The 19,731-nt window shown below is 61.3% G+C and overlaps 3 protein-coding genes across 3 annotated transcripts; all 3 read left to right on the forward strand.

Moving 5' to 3' along the window:
* Positions 1–290: 290 nt before the first annotated feature.
* Positions 291–2,186, forward strand: LSCM1_06769 (uncharacterized protein; the record flags this gene model as incomplete). The annotated part of the gene is made up of 1 exon (XM_067324176.1): positions 291–2,186. The coding sequence occupies one exon, from the start codon at positions 291–293 to the stop codon at positions 2,184–2,186; it is 1,896 nt and encodes a 631-aa protein (XP_067179523.1).
* Positions 2,187–3,687: 1,501 nt separating this feature from the next.
* On the forward strand, positions 3,688–6,015 carry LSCM1_06770 (uncharacterized protein; the record flags this gene model as incomplete). The annotated part of the gene is made up of 1 exon (XM_067324177.1): positions 3,688–6,015. One exon carries the CDS (start codon positions 3,688–3,690, stop codon positions 6,013–6,015), a length of 2,328 nt encoding a protein of 775 aa, XP_067179524.1.
* Positions 6,016–8,087: 2,072 nt separating this feature from the next.
* LSCM1_06771 (uncharacterized protein) lies at positions 8,088–10,430 on the forward strand (the record flags this gene model as incomplete). The annotated part of the gene is made up of 1 exon (XM_067324178.1): positions 8,088–10,430. The coding sequence occupies one exon, from the start codon at positions 8,088–8,090 to the stop codon at positions 10,428–10,430; it is 2,343 nt and encodes a 780-aa protein (XP_067179525.1).
* Between the last annotated feature and the right edge of the window lie 9,301 nt (positions 10,431–19,731).

A 19,731-nucleotide genomic window follows, 5' to 3' on the forward strand; every position in this document is an offset into this window, starting at 1 on the left:
CTTTTCGCTCTTCTCATATTGCCTTTTTGTTCATCTCAGAGAGGTGGCCCGTGTGCCGGGAGGATTTGAGGCTGCTCTCGGCGCTGCTGCCGCAGTCATCCTCTGCCTGCACGCGCCCTTCTCTGGCTTCGTGCCTCGTCCATCAGCGCCGTCTCTGGGCCCTTGATATGACTTCCTCTGCTGCGGCGACACCACTTTAGCACCTGTACGTCAGCACCCTCGACTAGTTTGTCGAACGGGAGAACGAGAGCATCCACGACACACTTGCACAAGCACACATAAACGAGGCAATGAGGTGCGGCCCGCGACTTCGGGCATCGCTGCTGCTGCAGCACATCCACCGCTCCTTGCCGGCGCTGCAGAAGCTCTACGCCCGCGCCGAGCAGACGCAGCGGCAGGGAGAGAAACAGTTTGCCGAAGGGGCCGCACAAGCACAGGTGCCCCGCGGTGCTGACGGGAGCCGCGTCGAGGCAGACTCGCCCACACCTTTTCCCGCAGATCCGAACAGCGCCGAGGAAGGCGATCGCGTCCTTCAGTTTTTCTGCAAAGAGCTGAAGATGGGCGAGGCAGCACTGCGGCAGTGGCGGCGTAAGCTGCAGCAGATGTCGGCGCAGCGGTGGGGTTTACCGGAGATACCGGCCTCATTGCCGCCCTTGCCTAAAGCGCCTTTGCCTTCGTTGCAGGCACCACCCGGAAGCCGCGCCCCTCCTGCGCGTGGCACAACCATTCAGTGGACACGGGTGCGCACCCCTCACGCTGCGGCGGTATCGACGTCATCGGCGAGCGGTGCCCCTTCCTCGGCTGCCGATGCCGGGACTTCGGGGTCCTCTTCCTCTTTCTTGTGGTTGCGGCCGCGACTGCAGGATGTCGCTGTCGTTCAGTCTGCCATGCGGAGCCTCCAATTCGTTGTTTCCCCTCTCGTGCTCCTCTCCCCCCCTCCGGTGGTGGCTGCGTCGCCGCCGCATTCAGCCAGCAGCGACGGCAGCGCTGCTGCCCGTTGCAATGCCACGCGCCCCACGTCATACGAGGAATGCAGCCGCTGGTATGCGACTCGGCCTATTCCGGCCGGTATGTTTCTCATGAGCCTTCCGACAGAGGCGGTGCTATTCGCCGACCCGCCGCCGGCTACAGACCCGGTGCTCAGGTTCTACATGCAAGTCGAGGAGCTTGTCGCACAGCTGGTGAGCGCCGTCTCGGACGCCGCCGCGCCGCATCACGGCTACGCATCCTACCTATGCGACAGCGTCGTGCCAAGCCGCAATCTGCCGTTCCTCACCCTTGCGGACGTGCAGCAGATCTTTGGGTCAGCGACTGCCGGGTCGCCAGCGCCGTCGTTTCAAGCTCCTGGGCACACGGAGAATGCGGGCGAGGGTGCTGGCGGGGCCGGCGACAGCCCGGCACTCTCATTAGCTTCTTTCTTCCACGACGACATGGCCGGCGAGCCGCTCAGTGATTACCTCCGTTCGCGCCTCTCTCGCCCCGAGTATGCGTGGTGGGTCAGCCTCGTCCTCTCCCACCGAACAGGCACCACGAGTCTTCTACCCATGATTGACAAACTGAACCACAGCCCCTTACCCAACTGCTACTATACCATGGCGACCGAGGACACCATGTGCGGCGTCGATGTCCTGGACAACCTCCTCGCTGGCGTTCCGGGAGAGCTGCTCTACCAGCCATACGTACACGTCTTCGCACTGCGCGACATCCCAGCCGGCGCAGAGCTGACCTTGTGCTACGCCTCGGCGCCCGATGGGCTGTACAGGCCAGCAGATCGGTACCTGCCCGCACCGCCACCTTCCCTGGCTACAGGCGAGGGTGGTGGCGCACGTCGGCACTCCAACGCTGCTACCGCCGCCTCCGCTTCAGCTGCATCCGTAGAAGGTATGGATGCCGTGATGCGCGCTTTATTCCCTGACTCCAACGTGCCCGCTCTAGTGGAGAGCGGCGTTGACATCAGCAGTGGTGCCAACGCTGACCCTGCCTTCGCCTCTCAACTTCGCCTGCTACAGCATTCTGGCAGGCAAGAGGTCGACACACCCGAGGGCAAGGCAAGGTGGCTGCTTCAGTGGGGCTTTGTGCCGCCGTGTGATGCCATCTACAGCGCGCAGGACTTGCGGGAAATGGCGACGCTGATCGCGGAGTGGCGCGTGGACATGAGATCGTCGCTGTTTCCGCGAGTCGAGTGAGATTGGGGCTGTGGCCTTAATGAAAGAGTGCTGCTGATGCACAGTTTGTTGTGTGCGTTTTCGCCGCGCGCAGGCACCTTCTCTCCCCCACCTCCTCCCACATACACACGCACACACACACACAAGCTGACACTGATGGACATCTGCGCCTCTCCGTGAGCAGCTGGGCACTGAACGATTCGAGGCGCTTTGCCTCTTCGTGGTCGGCTTGCTCGCCTCTGTGGCGAGGGAGTGTGTGCGTGTGTGTGTATGTGGGAGGAGGTGGGGGGGGGGCTGCCATGGAGACAGCACCTGCACTTTCCCTTCACCCCTCCCTCTTCCCTTAACGCTTCTTCACACACCTATGCACGCCTCAGCGCTCACCCATAAGCGAGTATCGTATGCACCCCACTCTGCGCGGATGACCGAAAGAGCCTGCAGACAGAAAGGGAAGAGGGTGGCTTCCGCGTCCGCATCTGCGCTGGGTGGGAGCGCTTCTACAGCTGCTGCTCCCCGCCCGTACCTAACGAATACACCCGTGCACAAACCGTCATGTAGGTGGCCGAAATGTGCACCGGGCTCACAAGCACTGTCCCGCTTCTTACTGCCCCGCGCTGCAACACTCGGCGCCAGCAACAGCATCGATGAGAGCGCCTCTCTCAGCTTTTTGGTGCTTGCGTGTGCATGTATGACTGGCGCATGATCTCTGCTAGCTTTTTTCATTGCCTGAAGCCGCCCACCTTTCTTCCTCTCCTTCAACACAGGCACACACACACACACACCAGTTGGACCCGCCAGCACTGTTTTGCCTCGATCCAGTAGTGCACTCACACTCAGAGTCAAGTCCCCCGCTCCCCCCTCCCACTCCCGCCCCGCACCGGCGCACGGAAGTGAGCGGCAGCAGCTGCGGGGTATTGACAGCGGTGACGCGGGACAGCGGGCACATCACAGGGAGGCACAGCCAGGGGCTTGTAGAGGGAAGGGAAGTGATGACAAGAGCAGCAGGCCTGCGCCGAAGCTGACGGCAGGGAGGGGGAATATAGACTGCTCTTACGCTGGTGCAAGCACGGCAGGTGCCCCAAGTCCGAACTTCGCTCCGTCTTTACTGCCGAATGCCGGCCTGAGGCCGCTCGCAAGGGGCCCAGCGGCGCCATTCACGCTCGCGCAAGCCTGTCTGCGTACTGTGTGAGGCTCACCCAGCACCGCTCCTCGTGTGCGCGTCCCCCCTCCCCCGCACACATGCATCCGCCTCCTCGGCCATTCGTTTTGCTGCCCTCTTCTTCGGCGACGAAGCGCACGGCTCTTCTCCCTCCCCTTGCTTTGGTTGTACATCGTCCATTTCTGAGCTTTCTTCCTCCCGCTTCATGTGGCTCCCTTCAACCCCCCGCCCTCCACCACCTTGTCCGCCCTCGTCTCCCTTGGGCCGTGCGCAGACCTTTCACACCGTATCACATTACACGTCAGTCGCACTTCCCCCAAAGTACATAAATCTTCCTCCTCCTCTTCTGGGGTCTTCATCGCCATGCCGCTCGAGCACATCAACCTGGCCCGGGAGCGCCTCAACACCGCTGCCGCTGCCCAGTCTGGTCACGGGAGCAGCAGCGTTGCTGAGGCGGCGACACAGCAGGGCGGCGAGAAGTTCACCGCCACCCCGGAGGAGCTGCGAGCGATCCAGGAGAAGATGAAAGACCCCGTCTTTGCCGAGCTCATGCATGAGTACATGCGTTCCTTGGAGGATCCCGATACGCGGCGCGAGGAGGAGGCGTACTTGGCGCAGGCGGAGCGTGAGGCGCGGGAGGGTGGCGATTTCAGCTTCGAGTTCGTGTTCCCGCGTGCCGCGTTCGTTGTGGAGCTGCTGCAGCCTTCGAACACGTCGGTGCCCGCGGCGGAGCTGAGGACGATCGGCGTGGACGCGGCCGCCGCGTCGCATATCGCCGGGAATGGCGGCGCTGTCCGCTCTTTTTTGAACTTTTGCTCAAGCGACAAGGTGAAAGCGTTTACGGAGCATCCCACAGGAGACGTCAGGGGGAGCAGCTGGGAGGTCCCGGTGTCCGTTTCGCAGCGGCGCATCGAGCTATATAAGCCAGTAAAGTCCAGCCCATCTGCGTCGATCCCGGCCGAGTACGCAGCGGCGCGCGACAGCGCGTCTGAGTCGTCATCCTCGCCGTTGGTGTGCATCGTGCGCGATGCCGTGTTTCACCCTTCAACGCTTGCTCTGACAGAGCGTAGCGCGCGCTTCATGTGCTTCTTGACGGAGATCGCTGTCGAGCACATCAACAGCGGCTATGGTGAGTCCAACGGCTTTCCGTTTCGCCGCCTACCCAGCAGCATTGTTTCTATTGGCACCCCTCTGAATCAAACGATTCGGTCTTCCTCACCATCGGGCGGGTCCCTGTTTGACGTGGACCCGCGTGCCCCAGTACTGACGAGGCCAACGAAGAGCTTCCCAGCCGTCAAGGGCAGCAGCTGCGGCGAAAGTTCCTCATCGCCACCACCCAGCTCCACTTCTGCCACGACGTCCATGCCGTCAGTCACTCGAGGCGCGGGGCTGCTTCAGAGTGCCGCGGGCGAGGCTGCTGCTGCTGCCGCTGCTGCTTCGAAACCCTCGTCGAAAAGCGCTACGCTGCCGCCCTACACGATTGCTCACCGCGGCTCTGTCAATCTCACCGACGCGTGGCAGTGGAGAGTCTCGGACAAGCGCGTCGGAGTGCCCGAGGAGCTCGTCGTGAAGATGACGTTCGCCGGGGTGCGACGAGCCTCAGCGTTGGATATTTCCATTCTTCCAGACGGCCAGGCCGTGCGCATCGACCCCACCGACGGCCAGGAGCGCTACGAGGGGCTGCTTGTGCTGCCCTTCACGGTGGAGGAGGCGCCCCTGCGAGCCCAGTTCGACTGCTGCCGTGGCGTGCTTACATTGACGCTGAAAGTGGTGCCGCCCCCGCTGCCAGATGGTGCCCCAAGCCCAGACCAGATGCGCGAGGCACTGCGGGGCGGGGCGGCCGACGCGGAGGACGAGCGCCTGGGCGAAGTTTCAGCGCAGGCAGCCGGGGGTGAGCGGGCCCAGGGGCAGTCGCCTCCTGAAGCGCAAAGTCTACCACAGCGGGCGGAGGAGGCAGAGACGCTTGCCAAAGAGGCAGCCCCATCGCCCTCATTAGCCACACAGGCTGAGTCGGCAAGGGAAGCTCCCGCAGAGCCACCAGCGCCTATCCTCGCTGCAGGGCCCTCGAGCGGCCCTAAGGTGGCGCACATTGGTGACCAGAGTCGGGTCGCGGCGATGATGGCGCAAGTGCAGGCCGCACGAGAGGCGAGAGTAGCAGCAACAGCAGCCATGGATGCCGCACATGAGGCGGATAACGGAGAGGCACATGCGGAGGCGCCGGCACCGCCGGCTGCGCCCTCAGCGACTTTGTGTGTGCCTGACGGTAGCTGCGGTGACAAGTCTGCCCAGCAGATCGAGCGTGCGGCGGCGGCTCCTGCGCGGGAGCGTACCCCCGTTTCGGCCGCTGCTTCGCAGGAGGAGTCAGAGGGCGCGGCCCCGTTTCTTCGCAAGGCGCCGGCGGCGACGGCAGCCGTGCCAACGGTGGACGTTGGTGACGAAGAAGGCGACGATGTGGCAGCTCTGCGGGCACGTCAGCTGGCCTGGGTGGCCATGATAGAGAAAGAGACGGAAGCAGCGAAGGCGCGCGAGGAGGCAGAGGCTGCCCAAGCGGCGCGGGCGACAGAGGCGCAGGCGGCCAAGGCCCGTCGTAAGATAGCAGCAGAGAAGGAGCTGGAGCGACTGGCTCAGGTAGCCATGGCGAAGCGAGACTCGCTGCCTCTGTCGAACAAGTACATCTTCTCCATTGATTAAGGGGCACCTGGAGGTGGCTGTGAGGCGGCAAGCATCGCGGCGCGCATGCTCTGCTGGGGCCCCCTTTGGCCTTTCTTCCCTCTCTTGCGGCTTCCGTTTCTACCGATTGTTTGCGCCCTCTTTGTGTACTCGCTTCATTCTCTGGGCGGGAGTGTCTTTGTGCTTCTTGATGTGGATTATACTCTCAGTGGGCTGGGCACTATGGACGGGAGAGGGGCAGGGGCGTGACCACTTCCACATGCCCCCCCGTCTCTCCGTCGCGCTCTCTGGGAACTTCTCTCTGTATGCATACCACATCCTCCTCACAGGGCGAAGACATGGTAAATTGTACCAAACGGTGCTGAGGATACTACCACACTTCACCCTTCTTGTGTGTGCCTCCCCCGGCACACACACATACACAGCGTACGCGCTAAAGAGGACATAGCAGACACGCCCGCCCGGAACAGAATGCTGCTGGAGGCCGTCCAGAGCACCGCCTTCTGCCCATTTCCCCTCTGCCTCTCTGCCGTGGCGTGCGGGTGGTCTCTTGGGATGGCCGATATAGCAGGTGCTCATGCGTCTCCCTGCACCTTTCAGCTTGTCGCCTACCCCTGCACAAGAGGTTCCAGTAGGTGATGCAAGTGGATCTGCTTCATCTCACGCAACGGCATGTCTCGCGCGCAGCAGCGCCACCTCCTGGCCGGCCACTTATGCGCCCGCTACACACCTCCTTCCTCCTGCTCCCCCCTCTCGCGAACGCGCTTCGGCGCATGCCATTGCTGCATGACGTGAGTGCAATGCACCCACATATACAGGTCCAGATATATAAGCTGGCACTAAGCTGCTGGACACGCACGCCTCCCCTCCTTCCCCCCAACCCCTCGCTCTCGACACGCATCTGCAGCGCGTGCCGTGCGTGCGTTGCTTCTTCGCTACTCATCCCCCCCTCTCTCGGTGCAACACGCCTTCTCCCCTTCGGCGAGAAAGGGGGCGGGGAGGAGAAGGAGAGGGCGTCAAATCGGAGGTGGAAAAGAGCCGAAAAAGGGCGTTTAAGGGCGCGTCTCAGATCTCGAACGTCGCAACCGTGGCGGGAGCTCTGGTGCATTGGCGCCCCCAATCATTGGTAGAGGCGCACAGAAGTGCGTCCCCTTCGCATCTGCCCAACGCCCTTCTCCGTCTGCGACCTCCCTCCCCGCCCCCCTCTCCCCGTCTCCTCCCGCCTCATCCTCTCCTCTCCTCGCCATTCACTGTACTACTACGCTGCATAGATACCACCGCAACGGAGACGCGCGCGCAGGCGGGCGGGGCTTCTCTCTCTCTCTGTTAATGCTTTTGTTTTATTTGGCTCATTCGTTTCCAATCTGCTGAAGCTCGTGCGTGCGCGACTGGGCCGTGCGCTTTTCCTCCCCCCGTACCTCCTCTGTTTCGGCCCGTCACCCCCTCTCCCCCCTCCTCCCTTCAACGCTTCCGCGCGACCGCGTTCCTGTCTCCCTCTGTCTGTGTGTCTCTGTGTGTATCAGCCGTTGTTGTCCGCGCGGCCGCGTGCTTGGGCTTTGATGTGTTGTGCGCGTTCCCAAAGGCCTGCTGCGGTGCTGCTCGGCTCTCACGTCTTCTGGGTGCTGCTTCTCTTGTTTTCCCCTTTCCTGCGAATCTGAGCACGCGCACGCAGACATACACGCCTGCGCGCTCTTCCTCCTTCCCCCTCTCCTTCCGCCTTCCCTTTTGCTACGTCAAGACACACGCCAGCCTATAACGTGCTCGCACGATCGCCTGGCTCCACGAGCACCACAGACCTCAGCTGCGCCTACGCGCATTTTGTTTAGACAGAGACGCACACACGTGTACAGAAAAAAGGGACACACACACGCACTTCTCGCAGAGGCCCGCAGCTTCTCTCTCTCGCCCCCCCTTCCCTTCCCTTTCCTCACGCTTTCCGCCCTGCTCTCTTCTGCGCTACCATTTCCTCGAAGGGGCGAGTGAACACGCCGCCAAGGCGACATCGCTTAATCCTTTGCTTTCTCTCGTGTGCTCTCCGAAAAGAAAAGCACGTAAGGTAGCCGCGCCGAGAGAGGCAGCTCACTTTGCTGAGAATGCCTGCTGCGGGCTCATCCACTGCCGCTGCCACACTGGTCAGCGGCAGCGGGGCCACTGCGGCGGGCGGGCGGCAGCGAGAGCCACAGCATAGTATCGTTACCGACAATGCCACCACAGTCGCCAGAGGCGACGACAGCGACCGACTCCTAACGAACGCGAAGGAGGACGTGCACTACTTCGATGTTGTTCATCCAATCCTTCTGAGTCACGTGCGCCGAGCGAACAGTGAAGGTGTATTGGCGCTCCTGTCACTGCCCATCATTGCGGAAAGCGCGATTTTCTGGCGAACGTGCACATATTGTGAGGGGCTGGTGGCTGCCGTCCTGATTCACGTCATGGAACACACGGGGCAGGTGACGGTCCCGGCAAGCCCACCCGCACTTGGTGCCGCGAGTCCTCCTGGCGGGCCCATGACTTTCGATAGTCGAGCTGACGACTCTCAAGTGTGCTCATCGAGGCCGACTCCGCAGACGGGGCGGCGGTCGCCGCTGCTATCACTCTCACTTCATTCTTCTCCAGCGACAGCAGCCCCGCCTAATGCTGATTCCGTAGCCGTTGATCGGCTGTCGCCGATGTCCCCCTCACCTCCCATCACTCCACTCACCGTCGCTGACCTTTACTCGTTGCTGCATCTCTGCAGACGCGAATGGGCTGTGACCATGTCATTCCATGAAGCGCATCAGGGTGCTCTTTCATCGCTGGAGCGCACGGATACGGACATCGCAGAGGGGCCATGCAGGCTCGATCGATGCCGCCCGCCCGCGCTTGCCTCGCTTCTGCGGCTAGGTAGGGCGCTGCTGCGGCGGGACCGCAGGCAGCCTCAGCCAGCGGGAGCCCTGCGGCAGGCGACGGGGGATATGGAGCTGTATGTGCAAAGCGTTATGCGTCGACTAGAGGCCATGATGGATGCGCAGACGGAGATGGAGAGAGGCAAGCTAGACGCACCTTCCAGGACTCTGCGCAAACGATCTCGATCGAGCGACGCGCCGACAGCTTTGCCGACCAGCGCATGCAATCAAGGCAAGAGGACTGAGATTCTGACTTCATCTGGCCCTGATTCACTCCGGGCCGCGTGCGAAGGGATGCGAGCGGCAGTACCCGCGGATGTAGTAGACCTCGCGGCGCTTGCGGCGGTGCTACAGGAGCACTGCCACGAAATGGTGTACGTAAGCCCCTTCAACGACCCCCGCCTCGCTGCTGCGGCGGCAGTGGAGGAGAGCACAGATAGCAGTGCCACAACGGCCACAACCATTATGGGCATATCGAGCAGCAACAGCAACGGCAGTTTGACGAACGCCGTACATGCAGTGGGTGTCGCCACAACGGCCAACATCACTGCTGGAGTGTCGGCTGCGGACTTGGTGGAGGCGGCTCCAGAAGTTCTGTCCAAAGGTGTAGAGGGCGCCCACGAGGATGCTACTGAGGACAGTAATGCACAGGACTTGGTGGGTGGGCTTGACGCCGTGGCACTGCTGCGCCGCATTCCTGCCATCAGCGCTACCCGTTGGTCATTGCCAAGTGGAGCGCGTAACGCTACCAGCAGTGGGGCTAGCGATTCGGGTGGTGAGGCACAGAGCCTTCCTTCCGCCGTGGCAGGCACGGCTACGGCGCGGCGCAGCGGAGGAAGGCAGCGCCACCCCGCGAGTGCTGATGCCTCTGTTTCAGCGAACGTATCGATGAGGCCTGTGGCAGGCTCCCTGCCTTGCATGCCGGCTGCGGTGCGGCGGACACCTGCCGATGACGAGCAGGCGCGCGTCTCTGCAGCTATTCGTGCTTTTGATGCCTTCACCGCTGCGCTCGAGCAGTCGGCTCCCACCACCGTCGACGTATCGGTGGGCTTGCCGCAGCCTTCACCTGTGCCCTCGCCGTCTTTGAGCACTGGGAACCTCAGTAGAAGTCGCGTTGCGGCGCGACCAGTGACACCAGGAGCGCTTCGCTCGCGCCCTTTAGCTCCCCCCCCACCGCTTTCACGGCCTTTGACCTCTGAAGTTCGGCGCCGGCACAAATTCAGTCCGCAAGAAGACGCCGCCATCCTCCACGGAGTTGCGCGCTTTGGGCAGATGAGCGGCTCCTTCCAGTACATCTTGCACGCTTACCGAAACGTGTGGCGGACTGGTCGTACGGCGCTTCATCTGTACGATCACTGGCGTGGTGCATTGCGTCGACGCGCTGTTGCGGCGGCCGGCAGCGGGGCGACAAGCGACGCAGACAAGCGCGCCCTCCAAAAAGCGCCCGATGATGAGGAAGGGGCCATGTCTGTCTCTCCTATCCGGCCTGCAACGTCGGACTACGAGCAGGACCTGAGCTCTGACATCGAGGGCTTCTCTGACGATTCGTGATGCCACATGCAGCGGCGCAGACGGCTAGCTGGGGGTGAGAAGACTACTAATAGTGATGCCGGTGCAAATAGACCAGCGACTCTCGCACATATGATGTGCGAGGCCTCTCCCTTTCACCACCGCATGCGTTTCCTCTTGCGATCTCGCCGGCGCGTGCAGGCATACCGGTCGTCTGCGTCTTCCCCCGTCGCGCTCATCACCGTATTGTTTTCCCATTTTCGGTCGATCTCTTAATCGACTGCGCAGATGTGAGCAGTTTTTCTGTGCTGTGCATGCGCTGTTAACCCACCCGAAGGGAGGCAAGCACCCCGCGTGCACCTTGAGAGGGGCAGCCTTGGGAAGCAGCGCAGGTCTTCGTGATCCTATCCCTTTGGCACGGACGCCCGCCTACGAGCGTGAACACGTGCGTCTGCACCCCACAGCGTGTGGTTCTGTGCCGGTGGCCGTTACCTTGCGCTGCTGCCGGACGGACATGCTTGCGCGCGCGTGCGTGTGTGTGCGCTGGTCCCTTGCTTTCGGGTTCAGATGCTTCGTACCCATGCCACCTATGCCGCCCCCTTCTCGCACGCTCTTCTTGCTTGTCCCTCCCCCCTCCCCTCGGCCCTTTCCCCTCCATCCATAACCCTTCCTCACCCCCCACGCCACGGCACGCCTGCAGCTGCGCATGCCCTCCCCTCACTCCATCTTCTTCCGCTTATCTATCTGTTATTAGAGACAATAAAACCTTCTTCGTCTCCTACCAGATTCATCCTGATCCGCACCACTGTTGCCTCCGCAGGGCCATTGAGTCATCCTCGTTCGCTCGCTCTCCCGTACACGCTCTCACACAGCTCAGCATCCTGAGACGTGAAGAACGTCAGCTCTCACCAGACTCTCGCCCGTACAGAGACAGTCAAGCCGCCGCTTTCTCTTCCTCTGCCTCTCTCTCTTCCACGTAGCGCACGCCCATTCCTCATCACATCCTCGCACACTTGCAATCGACGTAGCTGCTGCTCAATAGTCGCGTCGACAGTTCGTGCACACACGGCCACGCCAACACACCTTCCTCACTCGTTTCTCACAGAGAGGGACACCGCCACTTCCCAAGGCACCGATTGGGAGGCCTCCATCATTTGAGCGCGGTTCTCTGTACCCCCCCTTCACCCCGTCTTCCCATTCCTCTTCCTTCCCCCCTCCCCAACCCCGCAGGAGATCCTTTCCCAGCAGGCCCGCCCCATTTTTTTTCGTCTTCGGACAGTTTTGCGGCTCTGCCCCGCTTTCCTCTTTTGCCGCACGCTTCTTTCGTCGGCGCCCGCCCCCCCCCCGCCTTCTCCCTCTCTGACGTGCACTTCCCTCGACAGTCAGCACTGCACGCCTGCGCACTGACAAACATCCACCCACGAAACCCTCGAACAACAAAAAAGAGCTAACGACGACCTCTCCCCCCCCGCTGACGTCTAAGATGGCCGCGTCTCCGAAGAGTGCCACACATCCTTCCTCCAAGGCGGCGGCTCCGCCCCTCCCGCTCTGGCAGACGCTGGGGGTGTCAGGCTTTTCGGGTGTATTTGGCTGGTGCTTCACACACCCCTTCGAGATGTGGAAGAATACGGTGATGATGGCGCCACCCGGCACGAGCCAGCTGGAGTGCTTAAAGACAACGGCGAGGAAGGGCTTCTACACGGGCCTGTCTAGTGGCCTGATGCGCCAGGTGGTCTACACCACCGCCCGTCTCGGCTGTTACCCATCTTTCCGTGACGGCATACTGCAGTGCGAGGCCGCGATGGGGCTGAAGAAGTCCGCGGACCCTTCTGCTGCGACGGCGCTGGACCGCGCTCTCGCCGGCGCGTCTGCCGGCGTTTTTGCCTCGTTCCTATCGTCTCCGGTGGAGGTGTGCCTTGTTCTGCAGACCACAAACAAGGGTAAGGAGAAGCTGTCCATGCTGAGGGCCTTCACTGAAGTTCTGAGGAGCCGTGGCGTAGCTGGGCTGTGGAGCGGCATCGGCGCTCTCTCGTCGCGTGCGGCGATGATTGGTGTGTCGCAGGTGGCGGTGCACGACCAGGTGCTGACGATGCTGCGCACACGCAACGTGAAGCGCAAGGACCCGCTCAACGACAATCTCGTTGTCAACATGGCCAGCATCATCACAGCTTTCTTCTGCAGTGCTGTGACGATGCCGGTGGAGGTGGCACGTGTGCGGATGTCGGCCGAGGCGAAGCTGAGCGCTGGGACGGAGAAGAAGTACCACAACGTTGTGCAGTGCATCGGCCGCATCTTCAGGGAGGAGGGCCTGCTGGCCATGTATGACTCATACGTGCCGTACTTCGGGAGGTGTGCGTCACAAACGGTGATTTGCTTCTTCATGATTGAATACCTGACGCGTGAGCTGCGCAAGCGGCAGCAGGCCAAGACGAATGCCATCAAGTAAGCGCTGCTGAGGGTATTCAACGGAGGATCTGGAGGAGAGCGAAGAGTCGGAGGCGACGCTGTGCATGGAGACATAGGGTATTGGACGCCTCAGCGGCGATTCACTCGGTCGCCGGGTGGGCCAGGCTGCTCGTACGAGGAAGGGGGAGCGCACATGTGCAGGTATGCGCAGCCACCTGTGCGCTCTTTTCGTTCTCTCACCTGCCCTGTGCAAATACGCGAAGGAAGTTTTTCTGCGTGCATCTTTTCGTGTGCAGCTCCTTTTTCTGCCTGTGCGTGGTGGTGCTCTTTCTTCTCTTCAGCTCTGTGCTTGTTTGCCACCGCTTCCTTCCCCGCCACCGGTGCTTGCCGCTGCGCTCTCTTCCCCCCCCCACATCCTCTTTTCATCATCTCTGCGACCACACTGGCCGTCCGACGCGTTTTGCACGCGGCCCCACTCCCTCTTCTCACGTGCAAACAGATGGCATAGTCCTCCCCTCCTCTTTTTTTTCTTCTTGGTTCCTTTTTGTTACCGATCACTTATCTGCGAGCGCTCTTTTTTTGCTGTTGTCTTTGTCTCTCTCTCCCCCTTCTTCTCACACGATACCTTTGGCTTGGCTCTATCCGTTTTTTTTTTCTCTATTTGCTCTGAGGGAGTGGGGAGAGGCCGGGCGCGGCGTCACGGGATGGGTTGGTGGTGCTGCGCTGTGCTGTGGTATGCGTGAGTGTGACCAGCTTGTATGTGCGTGTGCGTGTGTGTGAGAGAAGTGGTGATGACAGGAGCAGAAGAGGGTGGTTGAACGACTACGCTGGGAGAGATGGCGGCGGGCCTTCTCTCTTTTCCTCCCTCTCTCCCCCTATCTCTCGATCCTATGCTACTCCGCACATGCCACTCGACGCTCTCCCCCTTCTTACCTTGTACGCTTCCCGCATGCACGCTTATTGACGTGCATCTCCCCCCCTCTGTGTGCGTGTGATGCCGGAGGGGGGAGGGGCGTACACGAGACCCTCCTCAGCTGCCGCTGCTGACGCTCTCTGTCTGTTCGTTGCTCGAGTACCTCTTCTTCTTTTGACCAGCGATTATCAGGCGAGATTCATTGCGAACGGAAAGCAAAGGTGCGCATGTGAAGGCATGTGATGGGGGCGGAGGGCCGTGCTAGGGAGGCAGAGCGAGCTCCCGGAGGCAAGTCTGGTGCCTCTGGTTCCTGGTGCAGAACGTGCACATGTGATTGCCGACCTGCTCGACATGCACCCCATGCCGCGACTCCTGCACTGCTGCTGCTCCTTATCCCTCGCTGCCCTTGTTGCAGCTTGGAGAGCCACACACACACACACACACGCTCTTCTCTTTGTTCCCGGTACACGAGGCCGCTGCTGGAGGGCATCGCGCGCTCCTGTGCTTCAGGTAGCACCCTCTCCGACTCGGAGCACCATTCGTGTGGAGCTGTGGATGAGAAGGTCGATCCACTGAAGGGCGTGCGAGCAGAGGCGAAAGCAGCTGAAGGCTCAGCACACACATGACAAAAGGGGCCGCTGGGTAGCGCTTCCGCGAGAGGCTGAGCACTGAACCACAAAGGGGAACGTGCTTGCCTCTTGATAACCCTCTCTCTCTGTCAGTGCGTGCGGCCGCGTCTGTTGGTGGATTCGGCGAGTGAGGGGGGGTGCGGCAGCTGAGCTACCTCCTCCTTTGTCTTCGTGCCGTCGTCCTTGCCGGAGCGAATCAGCGGCCTGGCGGTGATGTGCGCGTGGAGGCGACGGTGACTTGGACGTGCAGCGGTGCGTCTCCGTGCGAAGCGAATGCTGCCCTTCCGCGCACACTCTTGTGCACCTCCCTGCACTGGCTGGCCACCGCCGTGCGTCGCCGTTTCGCCCCCACACACGCACAGCCACGCACACCACTGCTTGTACTCTCTCGCTCTCTCCGCCTCCTCGCTGCACCCTTTTCCCCACAAAACGCCCCACCTCAGCCCGACCCTCTCAACCTCCCTATCGCTCTCCGCCTGCGCTTGCGTCTGCGTGTGACTGAGTGACGCATCCAATCAAGGATATCAGGCAAGCACACAACCACAATCGAGCAGGCAGCCAAAAAGGTCACCACCTCGACCACCGCTCCTGATAGCGCTGTCGCAGAGTTGTGTGAGCCCTCGTCTCCGCGCGCCTCTCTCATCACACCCCCTTTTTCTCCTCTTTTTGTCTTGTGCTCACCTTATCGACCATGCCGCAGCGGTCCGCCTCAGTGCCCAAGGCGGCGGCTCCGCCCCTCCCGCTCTGGCAGACGCTGGGGGTTTCAGGCTTTTCGGGTGTGTTTGCCTGGTGCTTCACACACCCCTTCGAGATGTGGAAGAATACGGTGATGATGGCGCCACCCGGCACGAGCCAGCTGGAGTGCTTAAAGACAACGGCGAGGAAGGGCTTCTACACGGGCCTGTCTAGTGGCCTGATGCGCCAGGTGGTCTACACCACCGCCCGTCTCGGCTGTTACCCATCTTTCCGTGACGGCATACTGCAGTGCGAGGCCGCGATGGGGCTGAAGAAGTCCGCGGACCCTTCTGCTGCGACGGCGCTGGACCGCGCTCTCGCCGGCGCGTCTGCCGGCGTTTTTGCCTCGTTCCTATCGTCTCCGGTGGAGGTGTGCCTTGTTCTGCAGACCACAAACAAGGGTAAGGAGAAGCTGTCCATGCTGAGGGCCTTCACTGAAGTTCTGAGGAGCCGTGGCGTAGCTGGGCTGTGGAGCGGCATCGGCGCTCTCTCGTCGCGTGCGGCGCTGGTTGGTGTGTCGCAGGTGGCGGTGCACGACCAGGTGCTGACGATGCTGCGCACACGCAACGTGAAGCGCAAGGACCCGCTCAACGACAATCTCGTTGTCAACATGGCCAGCATCATCACAGCTTTGTTTTATAGTGCTGTGACGATGCCGGTGGAGGTGGCACGTGTGCGGATGTCGGCCGAGGCGAAGCTGAGCGCTGGGACGGAGAAGAAGTACCACAACGTTGTGCAGTGCATCGGCCGCATCTTCAGGGAGGAGGGCCTGCTGGCCATGTATGACTCATACGTGCCGTACTTCGGGAGGTGTGCGATGCACACGATCATTTCCTTCTTCACGATCGAGTACGTTACTCGCACGCTGAGGGAGCGGCGCTAGTGCACCGCCCTCCCTTCCTTTCCTCTCATCGAGCGGGGGAGGGCACGGCGTGCGGTTATGAGAGCTGGAGGGGTGAGCGCTGTATCGGCTACAGCGTGTTGAGAGCAGGTGGTGAATGGAGGATAGGAGGAGGTACAAAAAGAGCAAGAGAGGGAGGCAGCCGACGTCAGCGGAGGGTTAGTTGTGCTGTTCAGATTTTTTCCGGGCGTGTTGTCGGTTGGTAAGGTAGTGGATTGTATATATTTCTCTGCGAAGGGCTCCCCGCGCGCGCTTCTCGTAGTGTCTCTGCTTGCAAACGTCACCAGTGTGGCTGCTGTCTGCCTTCTGCTGCTTCACGAGCCATATCTGTTGTGGACGCGCATGCCTGCTGGCGCTTTCATGGGCACTGCGAGCTTCCAGGCGCGTGCTCGCGTTTGCGGCATGGGCTGGCGGGTCGCGCCGACGCAACTGCAGGTGGCTGCTGCGTGCGGTGGTCGCCCGCGGGCCACAAGAGCAGACCTGTGCGCATCGAAAACGCCTTATGCATACATGCTTTATAATGGCGCCTTTTTTTCTAGACTTCTCTGCGGGTCCCTAAAGGACAGTCGGACGACCTTCGAGCACCCGCGCCGTCCCAGACACAGTGGGGCAGGCTGGCAATGACATCGTGAGCCACAGGGGCGGTCGAAAGATTGAGAGCTGTATGGAAGTAGCGTCGAAAGGTTCACGAGCGATTGCCCTCGCACGCGCGGGTCACGCAAAGCGCGCATGCGATGCAGCACTTTTCGTTTATCTGCATGTCTCCACACACCATGCCGAAGCAGTGAGACCCCTCTCCCTTAACCGCGCTCAGCGGTGGGCGTGCACGGGTGTGCGTTGGCTTGCGTCCATGTGCCCTGCAGGGACACCTGTAGCGAGCCCGCCCCGACATTGGCCGAGAAGAAGAGTGGAGGCGGGTGAGCACTAGCTTCTCCCCCCTGTGCCTTCTTCCTTTTATTTTAGCTATTCTTTCACATGCTCGTTGATGCCGTATGTGCATCGAAGAGGCGCACGCTGGCGCAACGCCGATGCGATATTTTGTGCTATTCGCGCGTGTTTTTCTTCCCCCTTTTTTGTTTGCGGCTCTTCGCGCGCAATTTCCCGCAGCTCGTGCATATATATATATGTGTGTGTGTCTCTCTGCCTCCCTCTGTCGGCGTCTGCTCATTCGAACCCCGCCAGGGAAACTCGACGGCGACAGCGAAAAAAAAAAGAAAACGTGCGCCGTATGGAATGCGCAGGCGCCACAGCGAGCGCTTTCGAGTGGGAGGGCCGACCGGTGGCGACTCTTGCCGCGTGAGCTTTCGTGTGCCCTGTCGTCTAGTTTCACTAATACCCCCTCTCTCCCTCTCTGACTCTTTCAGCTCTTAGTCGCGCCCCTCGTCATCTGCCTGGACGCATTGTGTGGCTCACGTTCACGCACCACTGAGATGCGTCGTTCCCCCGGTCGCTGAGTTTGGCGGGAGGACCGTTTGCGAACCGTTTTGACTAGTGGTGGTGGCACCCTTGCGTGTGTCGGTGCTCCTTCGGCTACTGCCCGGTCGCCTTCCCCATCCCTCACCGCACACCCTAAAAGTGAAGAGTTGGAGTGATAAAAGTCATTGCCACATATCGGTAGCGGAGGAAGAGCAGCGGCGTATGCGCCAGAGAGGGAGTAAACGCGCAGGTGCGCGAGAGGGTGGGGCGACAGTGTATGAGGTGCGAGGGAGAGGGGGAGGGAGGCGGCGCCGAGAGAAAGAGGCATCGAACCTTCGCGTATATGTGTGTGCGTGTGTGCATGCATACATATATATTTATGTCCGTGGAACTGAAACACCAATACTCAGGGGTGTGACACACACCCACACACATACATACACACACATATATATATATATATACAGACAGATACTCGACGACCTCGAGGAGCTTGAAAGACGTGAGAGAGAGAGACAGGCATATCCCCGGTCATTGCGCAAAGCGAAGCGAGACACAGGGGTGTGTGTGTGAGGGGGAGGGGGGAAGCAAGGCCATCGAGCAAGCGAAGGGAGGAGAGCGCGGGCGCACCGGAGGTCGCATTCCATGGCGACTGCGACTCCTTCACAAATGTTTCGCCCTGACGAGTGTTTGTCTTCATCGCTTTTTTTGCTGCTGCTGTTTCTTCCACCCCCGGGCGCAGCGCCCCACCCATCCTGGCGGAGGGGCATCAGCAGATGTTTTTTTTTCAAAAGGGACCCCGCGGCGAACCCCAACGCTCACATCTGCAGTGGTCTTGCCGATACCGATGCGACTCTCTGCACTCGTTTTACCTTTTCCTTCCTCTGCTTCCCCCAACCTCAACGGATGCACGCCAATGGGTGCACACTTATATATACTCCCCGGCGACCGATTTTGTCTCTCTTCAGCGATGATCCTCTCTGGTATAGACCATGCAATCCGAAACTCTTTCTGAGCGTGTTGAGGCAATGTGAGGCCCACAGCGGCCATGCCGGTTGTAGGGAGCATAGGCTCTGTGCTGATGCACGAGGATCAAGGTTCATCACTACCCCCTCCCTCCCCCCCGAGGAAAGCATTCGCCTCTTCGCGGTTACACGCCTCCAGTTAGGCGCTCCGCCCATCAGGAAGCGGCTAAACTGCGCTGTGGCCTCTTGACTTATGCACTCTTGTCGCCGGGCACGCGCTTGGCGCTACCACAGCTCTCCTCCCTTTCTTTTACTGCCTCTTGCTTTCATCGCACGCCACCGCATCTGCTCCGCGCTCATCTTCCGGCCACTGCAGACGACACGCAGCAACACAAAGGTGAACTGAGGGAGGGCGATGGGGAGGAGAAGAGCGCAGAGCGCATCCGCAGCCTTTTTCGCCACCTTTTCCGGACTGCTCAGAGGCCCCTTTCCCTCTCCTTTCTCTTTGGAGGGGGAAAGAGGGACGCGGGTGGGGGAGGGGCGGGCGTGATGGACGTAACCGGCCGAGGAGGGCGAAGCGTGCGGAATCTAGTGACTGGGTGCGTGTCTGCCCACCACCTCTTTTTGGTAGGGTGATCCCAAGCACGGCCAGGCGAACGGCGGCTGAGATGTCTTGGACGGTGACCCGGCCATCGAATACGTTTGAGGTTTGGCCCAGTGTTGCACCCAGAGACCTAAAAGCGAAGATCAAGTCTGCGGCGGGGACTGCCTCCGCAACAGCCATGATGCAGCGCACGCTACTCAGGCTCCTAACCCTCTATGCCCTCGTGATGGTTAGGAGCACCTCGCCGTTCGTGGTGCTCCTCTCGAGGGGAGGGGAGGGGTGGTGGCGGCCCCGTTGACTCTCTGTGTGGGGAACCGGAGCCGCTCTCTCACCCCCGCCAATGCCCCGAGCCGCTTCTGCTGGTGGTGACCGGGTCAGCTGCGCGCTGATGCGTGGGAGGGTGGAGGCCGGAGTGATTGATGGCCACTAATGTGGGCGGCGTCGCGTGGGGGTGCCTGCAGCATCCGCATGCTGGGCGCAGCGCCAGCGTGGCTGGGCCGCCTTTCACCCGGCCCTTACTCTCTGCCGACTGGTGTGTGTGTGGCTGCGCCACCGCCGAGGGATGCGTCGCGCGGCTGCCGGACCAACGAGGAGCTGTTGTGAGGCAACCTTGAGGGCGGCTGGCGGGCGGAGCTCGGGGTGAATGCGGTGCTGGTGCAGCTGTCAGCTGCTGCATCGCCTGCAAGGCGCTGGCATGGCTGCCGAGCAGGACGCGCTTCGGTCTGTGTGTGAGGGCCGGGCGGTGGTGTGATGGAGGCGGAGCTGTGTGCTGCG

Source organism: Leishmania martiniquensis, chromosome 18 (genome assembly GCF_017916325.1).
Source record: "Leishmania martiniquensis isolate LSCM1 chromosome 18, whole genome shotgun sequence".
Classification (NCBI taxonomy): domain Eukaryota; phylum Euglenozoa; class Kinetoplastea; order Trypanosomatida; family Trypanosomatidae; genus Leishmania; species Leishmania martiniquensis.